The 18,848-nt window shown below is 41.2% G+C and overlaps 1 protein-coding gene across 4 annotated transcripts in view; it reads right to left on the minus strand.

The window, feature by feature from the left end:
- Positions 1-18,848, minus strand: part of RXRA (retinoid X receptor alpha) — a 282,995-nt gene that overhangs the window by 85,157 nt on the left and 178,990 nt on the right. For all 4 annotated transcript variants that reach the window (XM_089684689.1, XM_089684687.1, XM_089684688.1 and 1 more), the window contains one exon: positions 11,505-11,761. In XM_089684689.1, coding sequence (XP_089540815.1) covers positions 11,505-11,761 — 257 coding nt within the window. The remainder of the gene's footprint in view (positions 1-11,504; positions 11,762-18,848) is intronic.

Below are 18,848 nucleotides of genomic sequence, written 5' to 3' on the forward strand. Positions count from 1 at the left end.
GGATCCAGGCTGCTCTGTGCAAAACCACTGCACACAGCAGGTAAGTATAGACGTGTGTGTTTGTTTTCATTTAAATTAGGTCTTTAGAATCACTTTAAGCGCCTTGGATGGTGCCAATCCCCAACTACAATTTTTACTATGTTGCAAAACACCACCACCACTAAGGAGTTTATTTCTTAACATTATGCTATGCTACTAGTTACATTTCTTGATAGTCCCCCACTTAGAGTGGAGAACTATTGGACTACAGATGTTGGACCTTTTGTTGATGATCAGTGGGAGGAGGCAGTTCAGGGGTGCTCCCTTAATGTAACCCAGAAGTTTATGCAACTATATATCCTAATGCATGTTTATCACATTCCTTGAAAACTTTTTAAGATGGGTATCCGAAATGACCCCTTCAGCAGCAAATGTCGAAGGGATCATGGAGATTTAATCCCTTTACTAGGACAACGCCCTAAACTACAGATACAGTATATTGGATGGGGATTATTCAAACGCTAAATACAGCATTCCAAGTAACGATCCATACAGACCCATCCTAGACATTTTACAATGACAAAAATTTACCAGAGAAGCTACTGCAAGGGCTTTATTTCAAGCACGTAGACGTATCCTATTTCACTAGAAATCTGTAGACCCACTCACACATGCAGAGTGGATTAGATATATGGGAGATACACTCTGACTGCAAAGATATATTTACCAGCATAGGGGCTGTCCAGACAAATTCAAGAAAGTATGGGCCCCCAGTTTTTTTCCAATGAACATTCTTCCCGCTTAAAAAAAAAAATGTATATATATTAGAATTCTCTTTTGAGCTCAGTCATCTTCCATCTGTTTCAAAACATGACAATCCAACTGTCAGCACAATTTGGCTGAGTGAATCAAGACAAGATTGATTTACCTGTAAAATTACACTTAGTGAGTGTGCTGGGCAGTGCAGGGTACAGAACTTCTGGGTTTAATCAGTGGACCGCAGAGGATACTTCCCCGTATTAGGGGATCTAAATTTTAAAGTTATTCTAAATACTCCATTTCTTTAAATTAAAATAACAAACAAGCTATAGTTACCTGCTCATGGTTTTGCACAGAGCAGGCACGTTTCTCTTTTTCTCGGACCCCACCAGCGCTCCGGGCACCCCCCCTGGCCCAAGTGCCCACATAGGAAGCTGCTCGCTATGAGGGCACTCGTTCCACTGACACACAGGGTATGGCTTGGCCCCTCCCTCCTCTCTGGCTACATGGTTCCTGATGCTGTCTCTGAGCCAATCAGGAGGGAGAGAGCCGAGAGAGCTGCTCTCTCATGCATATTGCTGGATCGAGATGGGGCTCAGGTAAGTATAAGGAGAGGCTGGAGGAACTGCATGCAGAAGGTTTTTTACCTTAATGCAAAGAAAACTTTTCTGCCTTTACAACCACTTTAATACCCCCTGAAGAGAAACAGTGGAAGAGACATAGTTGAGAGAACCCAATGTGTAACACAAACTCTTCACCTAATCTGCCTGACCAGCAGGCAAAGCAGCAACATCAAACAGCAGGATGGAGCAAGAAACCAATAGCAGCCAAAAAAATAAATGGCTTTACATGACAACTGACCTGAACATGTTTTATTTGACAAAGGGCAAAAAATCCCTGACTGTGCCAGGACTAGAAACTGATCAGAAAAAGACAGACAGGATCGGAGGGATATCAGACAGACATAGATAGACATGAAACTGATAGAAAGAACAATCTACCCCAACTAAACAAACTGTATTTAAAAGAAAAAAATCAGTTCTAAAATTTATTACAACCGTTTACAACTGTATCCAACAACTGCAAAAGAAAATAACAAATGTGCATTAATAAAGTTGCCTTTTATGCTTTGTAGCCATTTAAATTAAATATCTAATGAGAAAATATGGAAGCTGCTACTGCTGAACTCTGCTTTTGAAAATATTAGTTGCCTGGCTGCTGATCCAATGCCTTCAACACATTTCGAATTATTGACCGAAAACAAGAATGTGGATCAAGAGTTCTGAGCTTCCTCTGATTTCACTAGCTGCATGCTTGTTTTGAGACAGATACAGCCAGACACCTAGTGTTTTCAGACAGAGGACAGTACTGGCAGCATAAAAGTTTCTCTCATACCCAGGTTATTTTGAGGAGGATAAGCCAAAAAGAACTAAACACAGTCAGGGTCACAACCCTATACCTCCATTTATTTTTTGGCCCAGTGGAGAGTTCAGGGCAGTCAGGATGTGTGGCCAGAGCAAGAATGTACTTTTAAAATGAAATGAAAGCAACTGAAATTGCCAGCTTATTGAGAAGGAGCTTTTAGCATTACATCACTGTACCAGATTTGTTTGCGTTTCCTGGTAAATCAAGCTCTAGGTTGTTCAAGGCCTTATTGTGGAACCTCACAGACCACCAAAAATCGGTTAACAGCTCACAAAAACACAGTATATAAAACACAACAAATTACATCACAGCGAAAACTCCAACAGTAACTCTAACAAAGCTGCCAACATACAGGGATATTTCCAAGGACATCCCAACTAGCTGAAAACATTTATCTCACACGCTCTAAAATAGTCTATAGCATTTTATTCATTTAGAGATATTACATATTTATGTGTACCCTAATAATCCTATGTACAAGTTTTAAAGTACAACTCAAGGCAAAACCTTTTTTCTTTTTTTTTTTTATTAGTTTTGGATAGAGTGGAGATAGATTAGACCACCTGTCAATTTTTATCGCAGTCTGTGTCATTATAAAGATTTGCCCTCTGTATTTGTCCTGTTTACCATTATCATCGAAGGTGAAAGTAAAAGAAAATCCCAAATTCTGGGTTGTCCTCAGAAAATTAAGGGAACTCGCCCGATGGGGACACTAGTTCTGGTGACCTGGGGTCCCCAAGAGATTCCCATAATTTGCAGGGATTTCCTCTCACTTCCTGTTTTGGCTATGGGACAGGAAGTGATGGGAGATCTCCCAATGGGGCATATTTGGCAAAAAATAAACTGACGGGTTATAACCCTCCCTTACTATAAAAAAAAAAAAAATGCCTATAGTTCTATTTTAGTAAACACGGTTTCTATATGTATATTACATAGGCCGACTCTGCTTCCCAAAGTGGTTGTGGGTTCTAACCCATGTGTTTAACACACATCAATGCATGTACTCAGTTTAGTCATTTTTTTCAATGGTTCTGTTTCACACCTGTTGTTTGATGCAAAAAATGTACATTATATGGCCTATTGATGACAGCTCAAGAAAAAGCATGATTGTTCTCGATGCATATAAAAGCGCATGAAAAAATTTGCACATAAAGTCATAAATCCAGCCTTAGCCTATGGCTATAGTCATTGCAGTGGAAAGTGTGCTATGTTGCACATAGCATGAAGGCACCCGAGTCATTAGAAATTGGCTTGCAACACGTGGTAATGACCCAAAAATTGGAACTAAGACTCCCACCACCATTTTTTTTTTTGTTAGTACAGCACACCACAATGCTACTGTGGTGTCCTGCAGTGAGGTGCCTGACATTATAGTGTGCTGGGGTGTCAAAATAAATGGCAATGCAACACTGCAAATCTATTAGCTACTAAGAGATCTAAAGCCTTGTCCATCATCTCATTAGCAGAGCGTTATTTTAATCTGTTGAGTATGAGAATACGGAGAAGGAGTAGTTACATTTTGGAGCAGAAAAGTGATTTACTCGTCAGTGTAACCCCAGCCATACTGTTCCTCTTTTGTCCAGACTTGAAGAAAACACAATCCCTTGGCGGCTCATTTGGTAAATGTTTTTTTAATCTCAGCAAGTGTTAATCTGACATATGACTGGAGAAAAGTAATCATGAACAAACATGAAATTCACACCAATGCCGACCACAATCTCTTAGTGGTACTACTGTAACAATGAACAAGTGTTAAATTAATAACAGTGACGCACAAAAACTACATATAGAAAACCCACATGAAGCTTTTTGAGAAAGTTACGTGTCTTGCAGTGAGGGTGGGATATTAATGTACAATTTGTCAAATAGGAAAGTTAGGGACAATGTCAGGGAAACTTTGAACATGAAAGTGTCTCTAAAAACACAGCAATACCTGCATGGTGTCTGCATATTCTCCCTGTGCCTGTGTGGGTTTCGTCCGGGTACTCCGGTTTCATCCCACACTCTAAAGCCCATATATGTGTATGCATGCATGCATGTGAGTTAGGGACTTTATTTGCAAGTCCTTGAGGGCAGGGACTGTAAATGTACAAAATATATGTAAAGCGCTGCGTAAATTTCTGGCACTGTATAAATACCTGAAATAAATAACAATGCAAGATGGTGGGCAACTATAAGGAGTGAGAGCTGTATTACCACCACATGTCCAGAGAGGGCGCCAGAGTACATCCTCTTCTCAGGTTGAGAGGGGTTGCTTCATCAGATTCCTTTACATCTTACTTAAAATGTTGGCTGTTTTCTTCCATTCTCCTGGATCATTTCTTCCCAGTACAACATACTAATAACCGACGAGCTTATATTAGGCTTTCTGTCACTCTGGAGGGAAGACAAAGTGCTGAAAATGGCCAGGTCACTGTATACTGCAGACCCACAGGTTAATGCTCCCTTATGTCATGCAGTGCTCTCCTGGATCACCATTAGACCGCCTCCGAAAAAGTCACCACTTTTTTGATCACAAAGCCGACTCAGGATATGTAATAGCAAGGAAACCTAAACCTGCAGCTCTATCTGGCTTCGGCACAAAGCAAATTCATTCAAATGAAGACAGGAGTCGTCCCTATTAAAATCTTTTAGATCCCTGAACGTGTCCACTGCCTCTGTCGTGCCTTTGGCCAGACTCAGGTGTCTGTCATCACTAATGCTCTCCAGGCACATATGGCCAAGCGTGACAGAAGTGAACAGTCTTTATTGGCTTGTTCTTTTTAATCACTTAAGTCCGTCTATGAGAAAAAGACAGTTTGGCAACGCTCAGCCTTGAGATGTAAAAAATAAATTCTCAGTGCCAGAGAACTACACCAACAAATGGTCGGCCAGGACACAAGTGACATTTGTAAAAATCCCCTGATCGTTTCTTACAACTAACAGACTCTGTTGGTGTGAATTTACAGATCAGCACATCTGCTGTGGCCACTATGAAGGGTTCCTATCATACCTGCCTGATTGTATGTTTTTTTTTGTATTAGGAAGAATGTGACAGAAGGGTACACCCACTTTGCAGGAAAGAAACGAGACTCCAAGATGGTCAAGCATTATAGCTTAACAATTTCAGCAATCAGATGCCCCCCCCCCCCCAAAAAAAGTGGCAGCATGGAAAATACCATAAACAGCTCTCTGCCAGTCTAACATTCAGAAAAACAGCCCAAACAGTATCCTTTCCAAATAGTGAGATGGGGGGCACCCTCTGTAGTTGGGCAACTCTTTATGCTAGGACCCTATAGGCGAATGGTCCCTCTAAAGAAGCCATTCTCAACCTTTTTTTTTTGCATGGAGGAAACCTTGAAATAACTGGTCTCAGGGACCCCTGCTAATAATTGCTCTACAGTTCATGGTAGATTAGTGGTATGATCACTGGGAAGGATGCTGATTACATTACTGCTCACTGGGAAGAACCCCCCCTAGTTTGAGTTCACCCTGGTGCGGTGCGGGACATCCCATGTGATTTGGATAGGATGCACACAGCATTCCTATTCAAAGCACGTGCGATTTGGGCCCATTCATTTTGTATGGACTGAATTTGCGCTGAGCCCACGAAAAAGATGCAGGCATATATTTTTCTTTACTGCGCCGGAATTGGATCCCACGCGATCTGATTCTTGCAATCGCACTGAGTTTTGCAACCTGTTTTGGGGTGTCATTAATTTAACAGTAACAAAGGTGGAAGATTGCATGAACAGAGTGGAATTTCAATGCGGTGTGGGAAACACTCAGGATTCGCTGTCTTTCCCGCACTGCATATATGTGAACCGGGGCTTTTAGAAAGTTAAAAAAATAATGCCATCAGTGGTTACTTATCTAAGAGGAAGTAATTGCCCAAGGAACCCCTTGCAACCTCTGAAAGAACTCTAGGATTACATGGAACCCTGGTTGAAAAAGGTTGCTCTGAAGGTTCCTACAGACATAAGAGAACTTTCCCCAGCTTTGCATGTTTGTAGACATTTGCAATATGTGACAACATCTAGTCTCAGGAGGCAAAGTTCCTGTCCAGGATGGATGTCCCCAGCCAACCATTTTGTTTTCACTCAGGAACATGTTGGATTTAGTTGCTCTTTCCTGCACAAGCTATGGCATGCATATTGCGCACTGCAAACACACTTACACATGCAGCAATCTCCTTCAAAAAGAATGTTCAGCGACTGGACTATGCATGTATAGCCAGCCACAATGGAGAGTCTGGTAGCACCTGGATAAATTGTATTTCTACTGATGCTGTGCTGTAAGCTTTTGCTCTGTGGCTGCCATATTCATTTTAAACTAATCAAAGCATCATAAAAGATAAATCTGTTATTTACAACTTGTTGCTGGCATCTGAGTGAGCTGGCAGAGCGTTAAAGAATTATTATGCTCCTGAGCGGCAGCTATAAGGTGCCAGCATCTGGACGGGGAGCAGCAGGTGCAGATCAGCTGGTGTCTCCCTGTTGCTTAATATAGCGTAATCTCTTTACCTTGGGGGGGGGGGGGGGGGTTGGGGGAGGAGAAGAAGGGGATTTAGATATTTAGATAATCTTTCTGCAGGATCCCCCTCCTCTCTAGGCAGAGGGGCAGTGAGCAGGTCCATTAACCCTATTACTTGCCAGATAAAGTTTTTCCATCAAAAAAAGTACCATCATTATCATTAATAGTTCCATGAAAAAGGCAAACTGGTACACTCTCTCAAAGATTCACATAACACAAGAAAAATCTGACAACAGCCATACATGAATTTCCCACACCATGGGATGGCATTTATTATGAGAGCTGTGGTGTAAAAGACAGCATTCAGTTCAAACATCACCACTTAAACAAGGTCTTACAGGTACTCCAGTATTAGGGAAAGAGTAATATGCACCCACAGTGTTACTTATTAAAATGGATATATTGATAAAATACCATTTACCCTTTTGGCAGATCTGAAGAGAAGACTTTTGTGTTTTGCTTGTATGATGTGAAGGACATTGGGAAGCAGTAAAAACATTTCTGTTCTGTAACTGTTCCCATAGTTACTGTCATGTAATGACAGTGGAGCCAGAAACTTTTTCTGCCATTTTATTTCTTCTTCTCTAGACACCATGGGGAGAGCACACTTGTGTACCTCATTCAACATCTGAATTAGAGGGTGCAGCATGGGAGAGTCACCACCATGGCAAGAGAGAGGATATCACCTTCAGTGTTTACCTATAACACTGCCACCGCCTCTTCACTCCCTCTCTCTGTTGGGCTCCCTCAAGGTTCTGTCCTCGGACCCCTTCTCTTCTCCATCTACACCTCCTCCCTTGGTCAATTGATAAATTCCCACAACTTCAATTACCATCTCTATACTGATGACACGCAAATCTATCTCTCTACCCCTCACCTCACCCCTTCAGTCTCCACTCGTATCGCAAGCCTACTAAGTGACATATCGGATTGAATGTCACTCCACCTCCTCAAGCTCAATCTTTCCAAAACTGAGCACCTAGTATTCCCCCCAGCCCGCCCCCCCCCCCCCCCAACTTCTCTATCATGACCAACACTATCATCAGTCCCACCCCTCAAGCCAGGGTACTAGGTGTCATCCTAGACTCCAATCTGTCCTTCCAGCCCCAATCGCTGACAAACTCATGTAGACTTCACCTCCGCAACATCTCCAAGATACGACTGTTCCTAACCTCAGAAACCACTAAGCAACTCATTCACTCCCTTATTATATCACGCCTCAACTACTGTAACTCCCTCCTCACAGGCCTACCTCACCGCAGGCTATCCCCTCTTCAGTCTATCATGAATGCTGCTGCCAGACTCATCCACCTTACTAACCGTTCTGTATCTGCCACCCCTCTCTGGCAATCCTTCCACTGGCTTCCAATGCACCTACCAGCATGTCTTTGGAGTGTGGGAGGAAACCAGAGTACCCGGAGAAAACCCACACAGGCACAGGGAGAACATGCAAACTTCAGGCAGGTGGTGCCGTGGCTGGGATTCAAACCAACGACCCGAGTACTGCCAGGCAGAAGTGCTAACCATTTAGCCACTGTGCTGTAGCCTGCTAGTGGAGTAGAATAGTGTGTCTTTCTTGGTCAAAGTAAAAACCATATTCATTCTCTTGTTGTGTTTATTGTATAGAAGGCGGAAATGCTAACCATTTAGCCACTGTGCTGCCCTATCTAAATATCACCCAAACCGTCCTCTCCGCTCCTCACAAGACCTCCTACTCTCTAGCTCCCTTGTTTCCTCCTCCCATACTAGTCTCCAGGACTTCTCCAGGGCTTCCCCCATCGTCTGGAACTCCCTACCCCAATCCATCAGACTATCGCCTACTCTGCTCACTTTTAGGCGCACTCTGAAAACCTATCTCTTCAGGGAAGCCTACCCCGCCCTCAGCTAATACTGGAATCCTCTACTCTTCCAACCACTCCATCCCCCACAGTTATTACCTCTTGTACCACTATCCCCTCCCTCCTAGATTGTAAGCTCCAAGGAGCAGGGCCCTCGATTCCCTCTTGTATTGTATTGTTACTGTACTGTCTCGTTTACTGTCTCCCACCATAATGTAAAGCGCTGAGCAAACTGTCGGCGCTATATAAATCCTGTATAATAATAATATCCGATAAAACAAGACAAAAGAATCCAGATGCAAGTTTGCTGCAAGCTGGTAGAGCATGAGATTCTGTTTACTGGGCAGAGCATGCAGAAAAGCTATCTAGTGCTCAACAAATTTTAAAGTTAAATCCCAGCTTGGGCAAAAAATATAAAATATCACTAACTAGCATGGGTAATAAATTTTTAAAAAAAGTAGCTTTTTCTGCGGTGCTGTTCCCTGTAAACTCACCCGCTCATTGATTCAGCATTGCTCCTTTTCCAGGTTGGATGATGTCCAGCCTCCCTGTCAGCAAAGGGGGTCAAGGCTTCCCCCACCACCTTGGACTCACAGCAGAAAGCTGCAGAGAATGGCCCCATATCATGACATAATGCCACTCTCAGCAACATTTAGGATCCGCCCACCTCCAGAGGAAGGGGGGGGGGAGAAGAGGACCTGTTGGGCACGGAGGTACAAACAGCAGAAGCCTCTAGCAGTCTCCTGGAACAAGGCAGCAGTCTCTTGTGATATGCAACTTACTCTAACATGATATCTTCTTTAACCACTTCAAGTCCGGACACTTTTACCCCCTTCCTGTCCAGGCCAATTTTCAGCTTTCAGCACTATCACACTTTGGATAACAATTGCGCGGTCATGCCACACTGTACCCATATGAATTTTTTAGCATTTTTTTGAGACAGATAAACTTTATTTTGGTGGTATTTATTCACCACTGGGATTTTAATTTTTTTGCTATAAAAATGAAAAAGTAAAAAAATATAAAAAAAAAAGTGTTTCTTATAAAATTTTGCAAATAAATAATATTTCCTCATAAATCTTGGCCAAAATGTATTCAGTTATCTTTTTAGTAAAAAAAAAAAAAAAATAACCCAAATTAGTTTATAATCAAAAATTATAATTTTTAAAAAAATGATTTACATTTTTATATTAGTTATGTTTTTTTTTTGTTTTTTTTTAAACATACTGTCACCCTAGCAGTACAGTGTCACCATGAAACTGTCACAGTGAAACTGTGCTACTTGTGGGGAGTGATGATTTTTTTTTTTTTTTTACACTGATTGCTTTTACACCCATAAAGGCTGTAAAAGCAATAATTTCTCCTTCTCTCTGGCTGCATTCTTTAGGCCATTGAGAAATACTGTGTGAGCTGTGATTAGTCACAGCTTGTCACATGGTACACGGCTGTTGTGAATAGCCTTGTACCATGTGACCTCTGTGATCATTCACAGATTTCACACATAGTAAGCAATGATGTCAGAAGTGACATCTTGCTTACTACTCTGCATGTGATCACTGATTGGCCAATCAGTGATCACATGATCGGGACCTCGCACAGAGGTCCTGTATGACGATCGGTGTTCGGACACAGCGGGCACCGGATCACGGTGCTGCGCGCTCCCAGGGAGCATGCACAAGCAGGGGGCGGGGAGGCATTTTTTAAACGGCCACCCGCCCCTGCACTGCCATTGTCCGGCCGTTTATATACAACGGCCGGACAGGCGGTGGTTTATAGCAAACTAGTCCCTTTGTAGCATGACCATAATCTCCATTAGACTCTCATAACATCACAGTAGTCTCCTGTAACATGTATATTTCTAGCATGAGAGTCCATTGTATCATGCAACAGTTGTTTTTCTGCACGGCAGCATTTTTCTACAGTAACTGTATCAGTATACCATTGTCTAGTGCTTGGGGCTTCCTGCGTCATTACAACATGTTGATGAACTTTTATTACTTTGTCCAGAGCCCTAGCCTGATTGGTTTTTGACAGTGCTTATTTATTTATTGTGTATAAACATTATTCATCTTTTTACTAATACTGGGGTTTTTGTTCACTTCAGGCTACTATTTTCCCGGAATGTATGTACTTGCTCGACTTATCCGTATACCCTTCCACCAGTTTGGGCTGCATTGCCTTCTTTTATTATCCTTATATCCTTATATCTTCTTCTGATTCCAGGCAGGTATAGGGGCAATAAGAGAGGGTTGAGCATGTGAATTTTGCCTTTATTTTCTTAGTCTGTAACAGTCTCCAGTAAAACAGCAGAAATCGCCACCATGGCAGTTTCTTTTAGCATGCAGCGCCCTGTAAAATAAGTCTCTTAAAAACACGCAGCATAAATTTTGCGATGCAGCAGCTTTTTCTTCTAACAGAACTTTCATAAATCTTTGTAGTACTTTTTAACATGGAAATTTCTTCTACTACTGCAATGACATTTCAGGTACAAATTCTGCAGGTCGTATTGGAGCTCAAAGTGGGTTCAAAAGCAGACTGAGGGACCCCAAATAAAAATAGACCCACACAAGTTTCCCACCTGAGCTTGTTACCAAACCCATTTTTTATAAATTTCTCATATGAAGAATGTATAAATGTCTTGACGGATACCCCGCCATCCCAACAAATCATTGGGCAGAAAGTAGCACAATATTCATCAGCTCCAGCTCCCCAACATGGAGAGCCAGCATCTCCAAGGGAATCAGCGCCATATTTTCAGTAAGTATAAATTCTATTAGCCTTATAAAAGGTGAGACTCTTCAGAGGACAATCCAAACTGTATGTTACCTGGTCTGGAAGGGTTTTTCCCAGTGACACTCCAACAGCTGTCAATAAATCCCTATGGTCTAAGCTCTCCATAGACTTCCACTAAAATAAAGGCAGTCAGGCACATCTGTTATACTGGAAGTATCCCACATAAAGACAATAACAAATATATTGTCAGGCACTTACCTGAGGACTGCCAGTGCCATACCCAAGGCCAGGGTTGGAGGAGAGGGGCATTGATGGGCCCAGAGGCGAGCTGATAACGGAGAATGGTGGGCCCATTCCATTGATGGGTGAACTAAGGGGTGAGTGAAGCTGAGTGGGTGATCCAAGGGACGGGTTGATCCCAGAGCTGCTTAGGGATGGATGGAGCAGAGGCGCGGTCATAGAACCACGTATACCCGGAGAGTTCAGAGCCGCGGAATTGACCTGGGTGGAGAAATCTGCAGAGACAAAAGAGAAAACGAAATTAAAAATAAAGACAAATCGGGGGGAATAAAAAAAATAAATAAAACAAAACAATGAACAAAGTAATGATCACGTTGTCTCTAGTAGTAATATTCAACCACCTAAATCAAATGGAACCAATGACATCACCAAAAACCATTCTGATATCTCTAATATAGTAACCTGTCAGTAACCTCAGCTGGAGCTACTGATCTACTGCTGAATGATTTACCTACCAAATCACAAAGAACCAGTGGGGTAAAGGCTGAACAGCACCTTGTATTTCAATGATGTCATCAGATTTTAGTGAATATTTAGACTGAGCATACAACCTATAAAGAGTCTCCGCAGTCAATCAGTAAGCAGATCACATAAGACAGGGAAATGCTGTTACATATGCCAGCCCAACAGTGATTACACCAAACCACCATGACAGTGGTGTGAAATCCCTTGATGAAATATAAATGACATCAGTGCTCGTCCTGCCTATTCTCATTCAACGTGTCGCCCTTTTATGTTTCCTGACATTTCCTACTTTCCTGCACAGATGACATCATCGGGGTTACAGTGGCCGACAACGGGAAAGGATTAGGGGTCCTGACCCCTGGGGGGGGGGGGGGGGCACAGCTGGGTTCCATTCAATGCCTCACCATATTGCTATGCTGCTGTGCTTCATTTTCTTCCATCCCTGTAAAATCTATTATCCCCACACAGAACCAGTCAAACTTTCTTAAACACCTATTTGCTTTTTGCTGGAGATCACTTTTATAACCGTTACATATTTGTCACACCTTGTGCCTACTGTACCTTCCCATCATCACTTTTTCTGAAGGCAATGTTCATACAGGAGTAGAGAAGAGAAAACCCCATTGCATCTTGGGATCTCTGGGTCAGAGCTGCTCAATTACACCAAGATCACACATGCATTGTGCAGAAATCCAAAGCTATGCAGCTGGTGGTTAGAGAGAATATCATAAAAATTAGGGCCGACTTAAATCTATGCATTGTGGGAATATGTGTGTATCACAACGAACTTTACATGTGTTGTTTTGGTTCTATTGATTTTGAATGGCACCCCAGTGCATGAAGGCAAAGCATCACAATGCGTTCCATCACAATTTTGTGTCACGTATGATTTTTGGACGTTTTTGGTACAACTTTTAATCCAACGCATATTAACATGCGACATAACAGTGCACACAAATGTAAATGGACCCTTAAAGTTTTATTCCCATAAAAGTTGCACATTTTGTTAAAATGATACCGAGCTTCTGTGCTGAGCTCACACACAGACATCTATGTTCAATTAAAGATTTTGAAGTGTACCTGTAGACACATATTTTGTGTTACATTATCTCTCCATACAGACTGGCTGAAATTTGGCAAACAGTAGAAGCGCCTGCACTAGCTTATGGAATAAGAGAGGAGTGGACAGTGGGAGTGTGTATCGCAATTGCTTTCTGCAGTTCTAAAAGTCGCATGCTTTAGATAGAGAAGAGGTTTCTTCAGATAGCCCACACATTCCAGGCAAATACAAATACTATTAAAATGAAGAAAATCATAAAGGAAGAAAAAATAAGAATACAGTAACTGCAAGCTTACAAAATGAAGTCCCATTTTCCAGAATAAGAAGTTTTCATTCAGCCTGAAACAGATTCCTCCATCCACACAAACAAGGAGTCTCCCCTGCCAAGACATTGCATTCTGACAGAAGTCGATTCAACTTCTACACTGTATACTATGTTTTCTCGAACCTCTGAAATTACTTGAATTGAACATAGATTCATCTACATAACGCAACTCTATAGCAGTCAGGTTCTCAAAACCTTTTAAATCCTACAGAAGGAATATGGACTGGCACCTTGCAAACATCCACTGTGACTAAACAAAGCTTATTTTCCATGATATATACAGTCAGGTCCATAAATATTGGGACATCAACACAATTCTAATATTTTTGGCTCTATACACCACCACAATGGATTTGAAATGAAACGAACAATATGTGCTTTAACTGCAGACTGTCGGCTTTAATTTGAGAGTATTTACATCCAAATCAGGTGAACGGTGTAGGAATTACAACAGTTTGCATATGTGCCTCCCACTTGTTAAGGGACCAAAAGTAATGGGACAATTGGCTTCTCAGCTGTTCCATGGCCAGGTGTGTATTATTCCCTCATTATCCCAATTACAATGAGCAGATAAAAGGTCCAGAGCTCATTTCAAGTGTGCTATTTGCATTTGGAATCTGTTGATGTCAACTCTCAAGATGAGATCCAAAGAGTTGTCACTATCAGTGAAGCAAGCCATCATTAGGCAAAAAACAAAACAAACCCATCAGAGAGATAGCAAAAACATTAGGCGTGGCCAAAACAAATGTTTGGAACATTCTTAAAAAGAAGGAACGCACCGGTGAGCTTAGCAACACCATAAGACCCGGAAGACCACGGAAAACAACTGTGGTGGATGACCAAAGAATTATTTCCCTGGTGAAGAAAACACCCTTCACAACAGTTGGCCAGATCAAGAACACTCTCCAGGAGGTAGGTGTATGTGTGTCAAAGTCAACAATCAAGTGAAGACTTCACCAGAATGAATACAGAGGGTTCACCACAAGATGTAAACCATTGGTGAGCCTCAAAAACAGGAAGGCCAGATTAGAGTTTGCCAAACGACATCTAAAAAAGCCTTCACAGTTCTGGAACAACATCCTATGGACAGATGAGACCAAGATCAACTTGTACCAGAGTGATGGGAAGAGAAGAGTATGGAGAAGGAAAGGAACTGCTCATGATCCTAAACATACCACCTCATCAGTGAAGCATGGTGGTGGTAGTGTCATGGCGTGGGCATGTATGGCTGCAAATGGAACTGGTTCTCTTGTATTTATTGATAATGTGACTGCTGACAAAAGCAGCAGGATGAATTCTGAAGTGTTTTGGGCAATATTATCTGCTCATATTCAGCTTCACAACTCATTGGACGCCGCTTCACAGTGCAGATGGACAATGACCCAAAGCATACTGCAAAAGCAAACAAAGAGTTTTTAAGGGAAAGAAGTGGAATGTTATGCAATGGCCAAGTCAATCACCTGACCTGAATCCGATTGAGCATGCATTTTATTTGCTGAAAACAAAACTGAAGGGAAAATGCCCCAAGAACAAGCAGGAACTGAAGACAGTTGCAGTAGAGGCCTGGCAGAGCATCACCAGGGATGAAACCCAGCACCTAGTGATGTCTATGCGTTCCAGACTTCAGGCTGTAATTGACTGCAAAGGATTGGCAACCAAGTATTAAAAAGTGAAAGTTTGATTTGTGATTATTATTCTGTCCCATTACTTTTGGTCCCTTAACAAGTGGGAGACACATATGCAAACTGTTGTAATTCCTACACCGTTCACCTGATTTGGATGTAAATACCCTCGAATTAAAGTTGACAGTCTGCAGTTAAAGCACATCTTGTTCGTTTCATTTCAAATCCATTGTGGTGGTGTATAGAGCCAAAAATGTTAAAATTGTGTTGATGTCCCAATATTTATGGACCTGACTGTACATCCATGCTATGACATACCTTACAGAGCCTAGCCCTTAGCTGTAGGGAAATGTGGCAAACCGTTCCGGCCCTATTTCAGACTCCAAATGGTCAGATATTGTAAATGATGTTCTACAAGTATCACTCTCCCCAACACAGAGACTCACTCAACTCTTCATTATACACAGATCCTACCACACCCCCCAAAAAAACTTTTTTTTTCACTGGCATAGGAGGGAGACTCCTTTATGCATGAGATGTGAAGCAGAGACAGGCACTTTATTACACATGATGTGGAAATGCCCTAAACTCTGTAGGTATTGGAAACAAATCCTGGATACTATCAATGAAGATTTCTCCACTAAAATACCTCTTGATCCAAGAATGTGCATTACAGGATTGTTGGATGTGTAAAAATATTTTCCACATATTTACACTTGCATCTTTTGACTATTATTTCTAGCATGCAAACCTATAACACAAAAATGGATCTCTCCCACACCTCTAACCTATGGAATGCAAGAAAAATTGGTATATTAACATAAAGGTTTCACCAATACATTTCTAAAAATATGAAAAATTGACTAGAGATTCCAGGTCTACTACCTACCCAGCTGTTTTTAGACAGACTCTTAGATTACGAGAATTATCAGCAATTCCTTGTAAAGTCCCATATATATGAAATACATGGTGAGCGAAAGAAAACAAATGTACCCATACAATTTAGTTGGTTCTCTCACTGAATTGCTTTATTTGCACTAGTCAGAGATAAAACACATTCATAGTATATCCTTGACTCGTTTGGGTGGGTTCTGAAGAAGGAAACATATTCCAGTGTTAACGTGAGACAACAGGCAGATGCAATAAACTGAAATTGGTCAAATAATATCATGGGGTAAATTATATTTGTTTGAGAATAAACATTTTATATCTTGCTAGCATGATCACTGCTACACAAAATGTTTTTTTTTCTTTAGTAATACATTTTGCAGTGTTGTATAAGATTGATAGGAGCTCTGACCCCATGTATATGAGGGATGAGTGCTAGGGCTGAGTTGTGTGTCTGTTTTTGCTTGTTTTATTCTTTGCCCTATCTTTGGTTTTCGGAATACAGAATTAGCTGATTTAGTGCTCATTCACATGGGCAGAAAATATGATGCTTTCAGATGCAACAGCAGACAGTTTTGTATACATCTAAACACAGCACTATAGTAATCAATGAGCCCCTACACATAGCTGTGTCCACATATGAAAATGTGTACTGCGTTTAGCTAAGCACAAAAAAAAAAAAAAAAAAAAAAAAAAAAAAAGGACACAACTGCATGCAGATATTACGTGAGTAGATCTGCAGGGTGTGCGCATAAACTTGAGTACTTCAGGCACATAATTTACACAGGACCCTCTAGCTCTGCCAGCAAGAACCTTTCATGCAGAAAATACATGTATGCCTAAGCGAGGGAGCCCTAAAAGAAATTTGACTTCTGTCAACCTAGAGAGGCCACACACTGAAATTCATCAGTATAGTTAATTTGATCAGTATATGGCCAACTTTTGATTATTTTTAGGTATGCTCTATGTTGGTATTTATTTTTTCCTTTTGGGCTTTGTGTGTATTTTTGGGATATGCTTATTTTGTCTATTTGTATATGTGTATAAAATACTTTCAAAATAAAATCTGATATAAAAAAAAAGTATATGGCCAGCTTTACAGAGAGTGCCATTATAATTTTCACAAAAGAGGCTTTTCGTAGAAGAGGCTGTGACTGGTATTACAGTTTAGGCTCTTTGCAATACATTTATGTATCGGCGCACAGGTTACAGCGCAAATTATATCCGTTAATACTGGCAAGCAGAAGTGTCAGCGCTACTTTCCCAGCGCAAATATTCTTGTGGCGTATATGTCATCACAGGGAAATAAAAATAAAATAAGGCAGGAAATAGGATATCCTCGTATTGTGAAATTGCCGTTGTATGTCCATAAACAGCGCCAGGGCCTGACAGTGAAAGCGAAAATGAGGGATGATTTATTTTCACTGAGAAATTTCTGGAATTGAGGAAGTATAATCAGACAGGTAATGCTGAGGTTGGCAAAAAGGAACCAAAATCCTCCACTAAACCAGATCCGTTCTGCAGTATCTGCATGTCTCACTTCCATAAACAAAAAAAAAAAAAAGATAGTGGAGAAAGCCATGTAAATCAGTCTTTTTTGCCCGTTGGCCAACTGTACATTTTAGAATGGCTGGTATGCAGCACAGATACTGTCTAATATTATAGAGCTATTTATTCCAAACTGCATACAGCTACTTCAGGCCATCATCAGTGCATAGAAACCATGGTTTCTATAAAGGAGGGTTTTGAGATAGATAGATAGATAGATAGATAGATAGATAGATAGATAGATAGATAGATAGATAGATAGATAGATGCTCCTGTCATAAATTATACCTTCCTCTACATAAACCACACAACTATACCACCGTCTGGCCCTGTGTTGCTTTCACAAAAGTGTTCCTTATTCTGATGCATCAAAGTGCCAAAGAAGATGACTAATGACCTCAGCTTCCGATCTCTGATAAACTACAACTTCTCTATACACACATACACCACACACACACTCTGATTATATGTTGTGGACTGCCAGCAGTTGTATATGGTTGACAGAAATTCAGACAATGCTCTCTGAGGTAAGTAGGACCTCCTGTCTCCACCCATAGGAAAATAAGACTGAAATGCAAGCAAAACAAATAACTACAACTCTAAAACAAATACTGTATATATGTGAAATATCCTGCCAAAATACCTGTTCCTGTGATTCACATAACCCTGCCACACTGCACAGCCAGAAGGTGACACCATTATTTGCTAGTGCAGCTTCCTACTTGATGGATGTAAAGTCCCCCCTGTGCTTTTAAATATCACCTCTATATAGGCACCATTAGTGGGGAAAAAAAGGAAATGGGTGTTAAAAAAAAAAACTCCTGCTGGATTTATTTTTTTTTTTTACTGGAATTTTTTTAACAAGGGGATGCAGGTTCACCCAGATGCACTATGCAAGCCCTGCTGGATATTACTGCACAGCAAAAGGCACATATAAATGTAAACTGAACAGATTTTCCAATTTGAATGCAGTTGCAGTGACTCCTGTATACCGGGCAGTGTAATCTCACATCAGGAGTGGTTGTGGGCTATTTATTTCAAAGGAAATTAGGTTTTCACAGCAACATTTCATAGTCAGTGAGAAAGTAGAAATAGTGGTTTTATGTCGGAAAGGACGTGACGCCAGTCTGAAGGGTATGTGGCAATGAGCAGGCAGATCAGAAAACAGGAAGTGTGAATAGCGAGACAAGAGTTCTAGAAAGGATCTGTGAGTGGATGATTGGTCCAGGGACACAATCACCTAAAAATAAAGTAATACATGATAGACAGCAAATGCAGACCGCGCAAATCCTTTTGGCAACCTGCAAATTCTTTCCTGCTAGCACTGAAGCTGTGCTACAATCAGTAAGTTTTATACAATCAACTGTAGCCAGATTCTGCAGGCTTTTCACAAT

Source organism: Staurois parvus, unplaced genomic scaffold, assembly GCF_062004578.1.
Source record: "Staurois parvus isolate SC_StPar_1 unplaced genomic scaffold, SC_StPar_1.0 ptg000352l, whole genome shotgun sequence".
Taxonomy (NCBI): Eukaryota; Metazoa; Chordata; class Amphibia; order Anura; family Ranidae; genus Staurois; species Staurois parvus.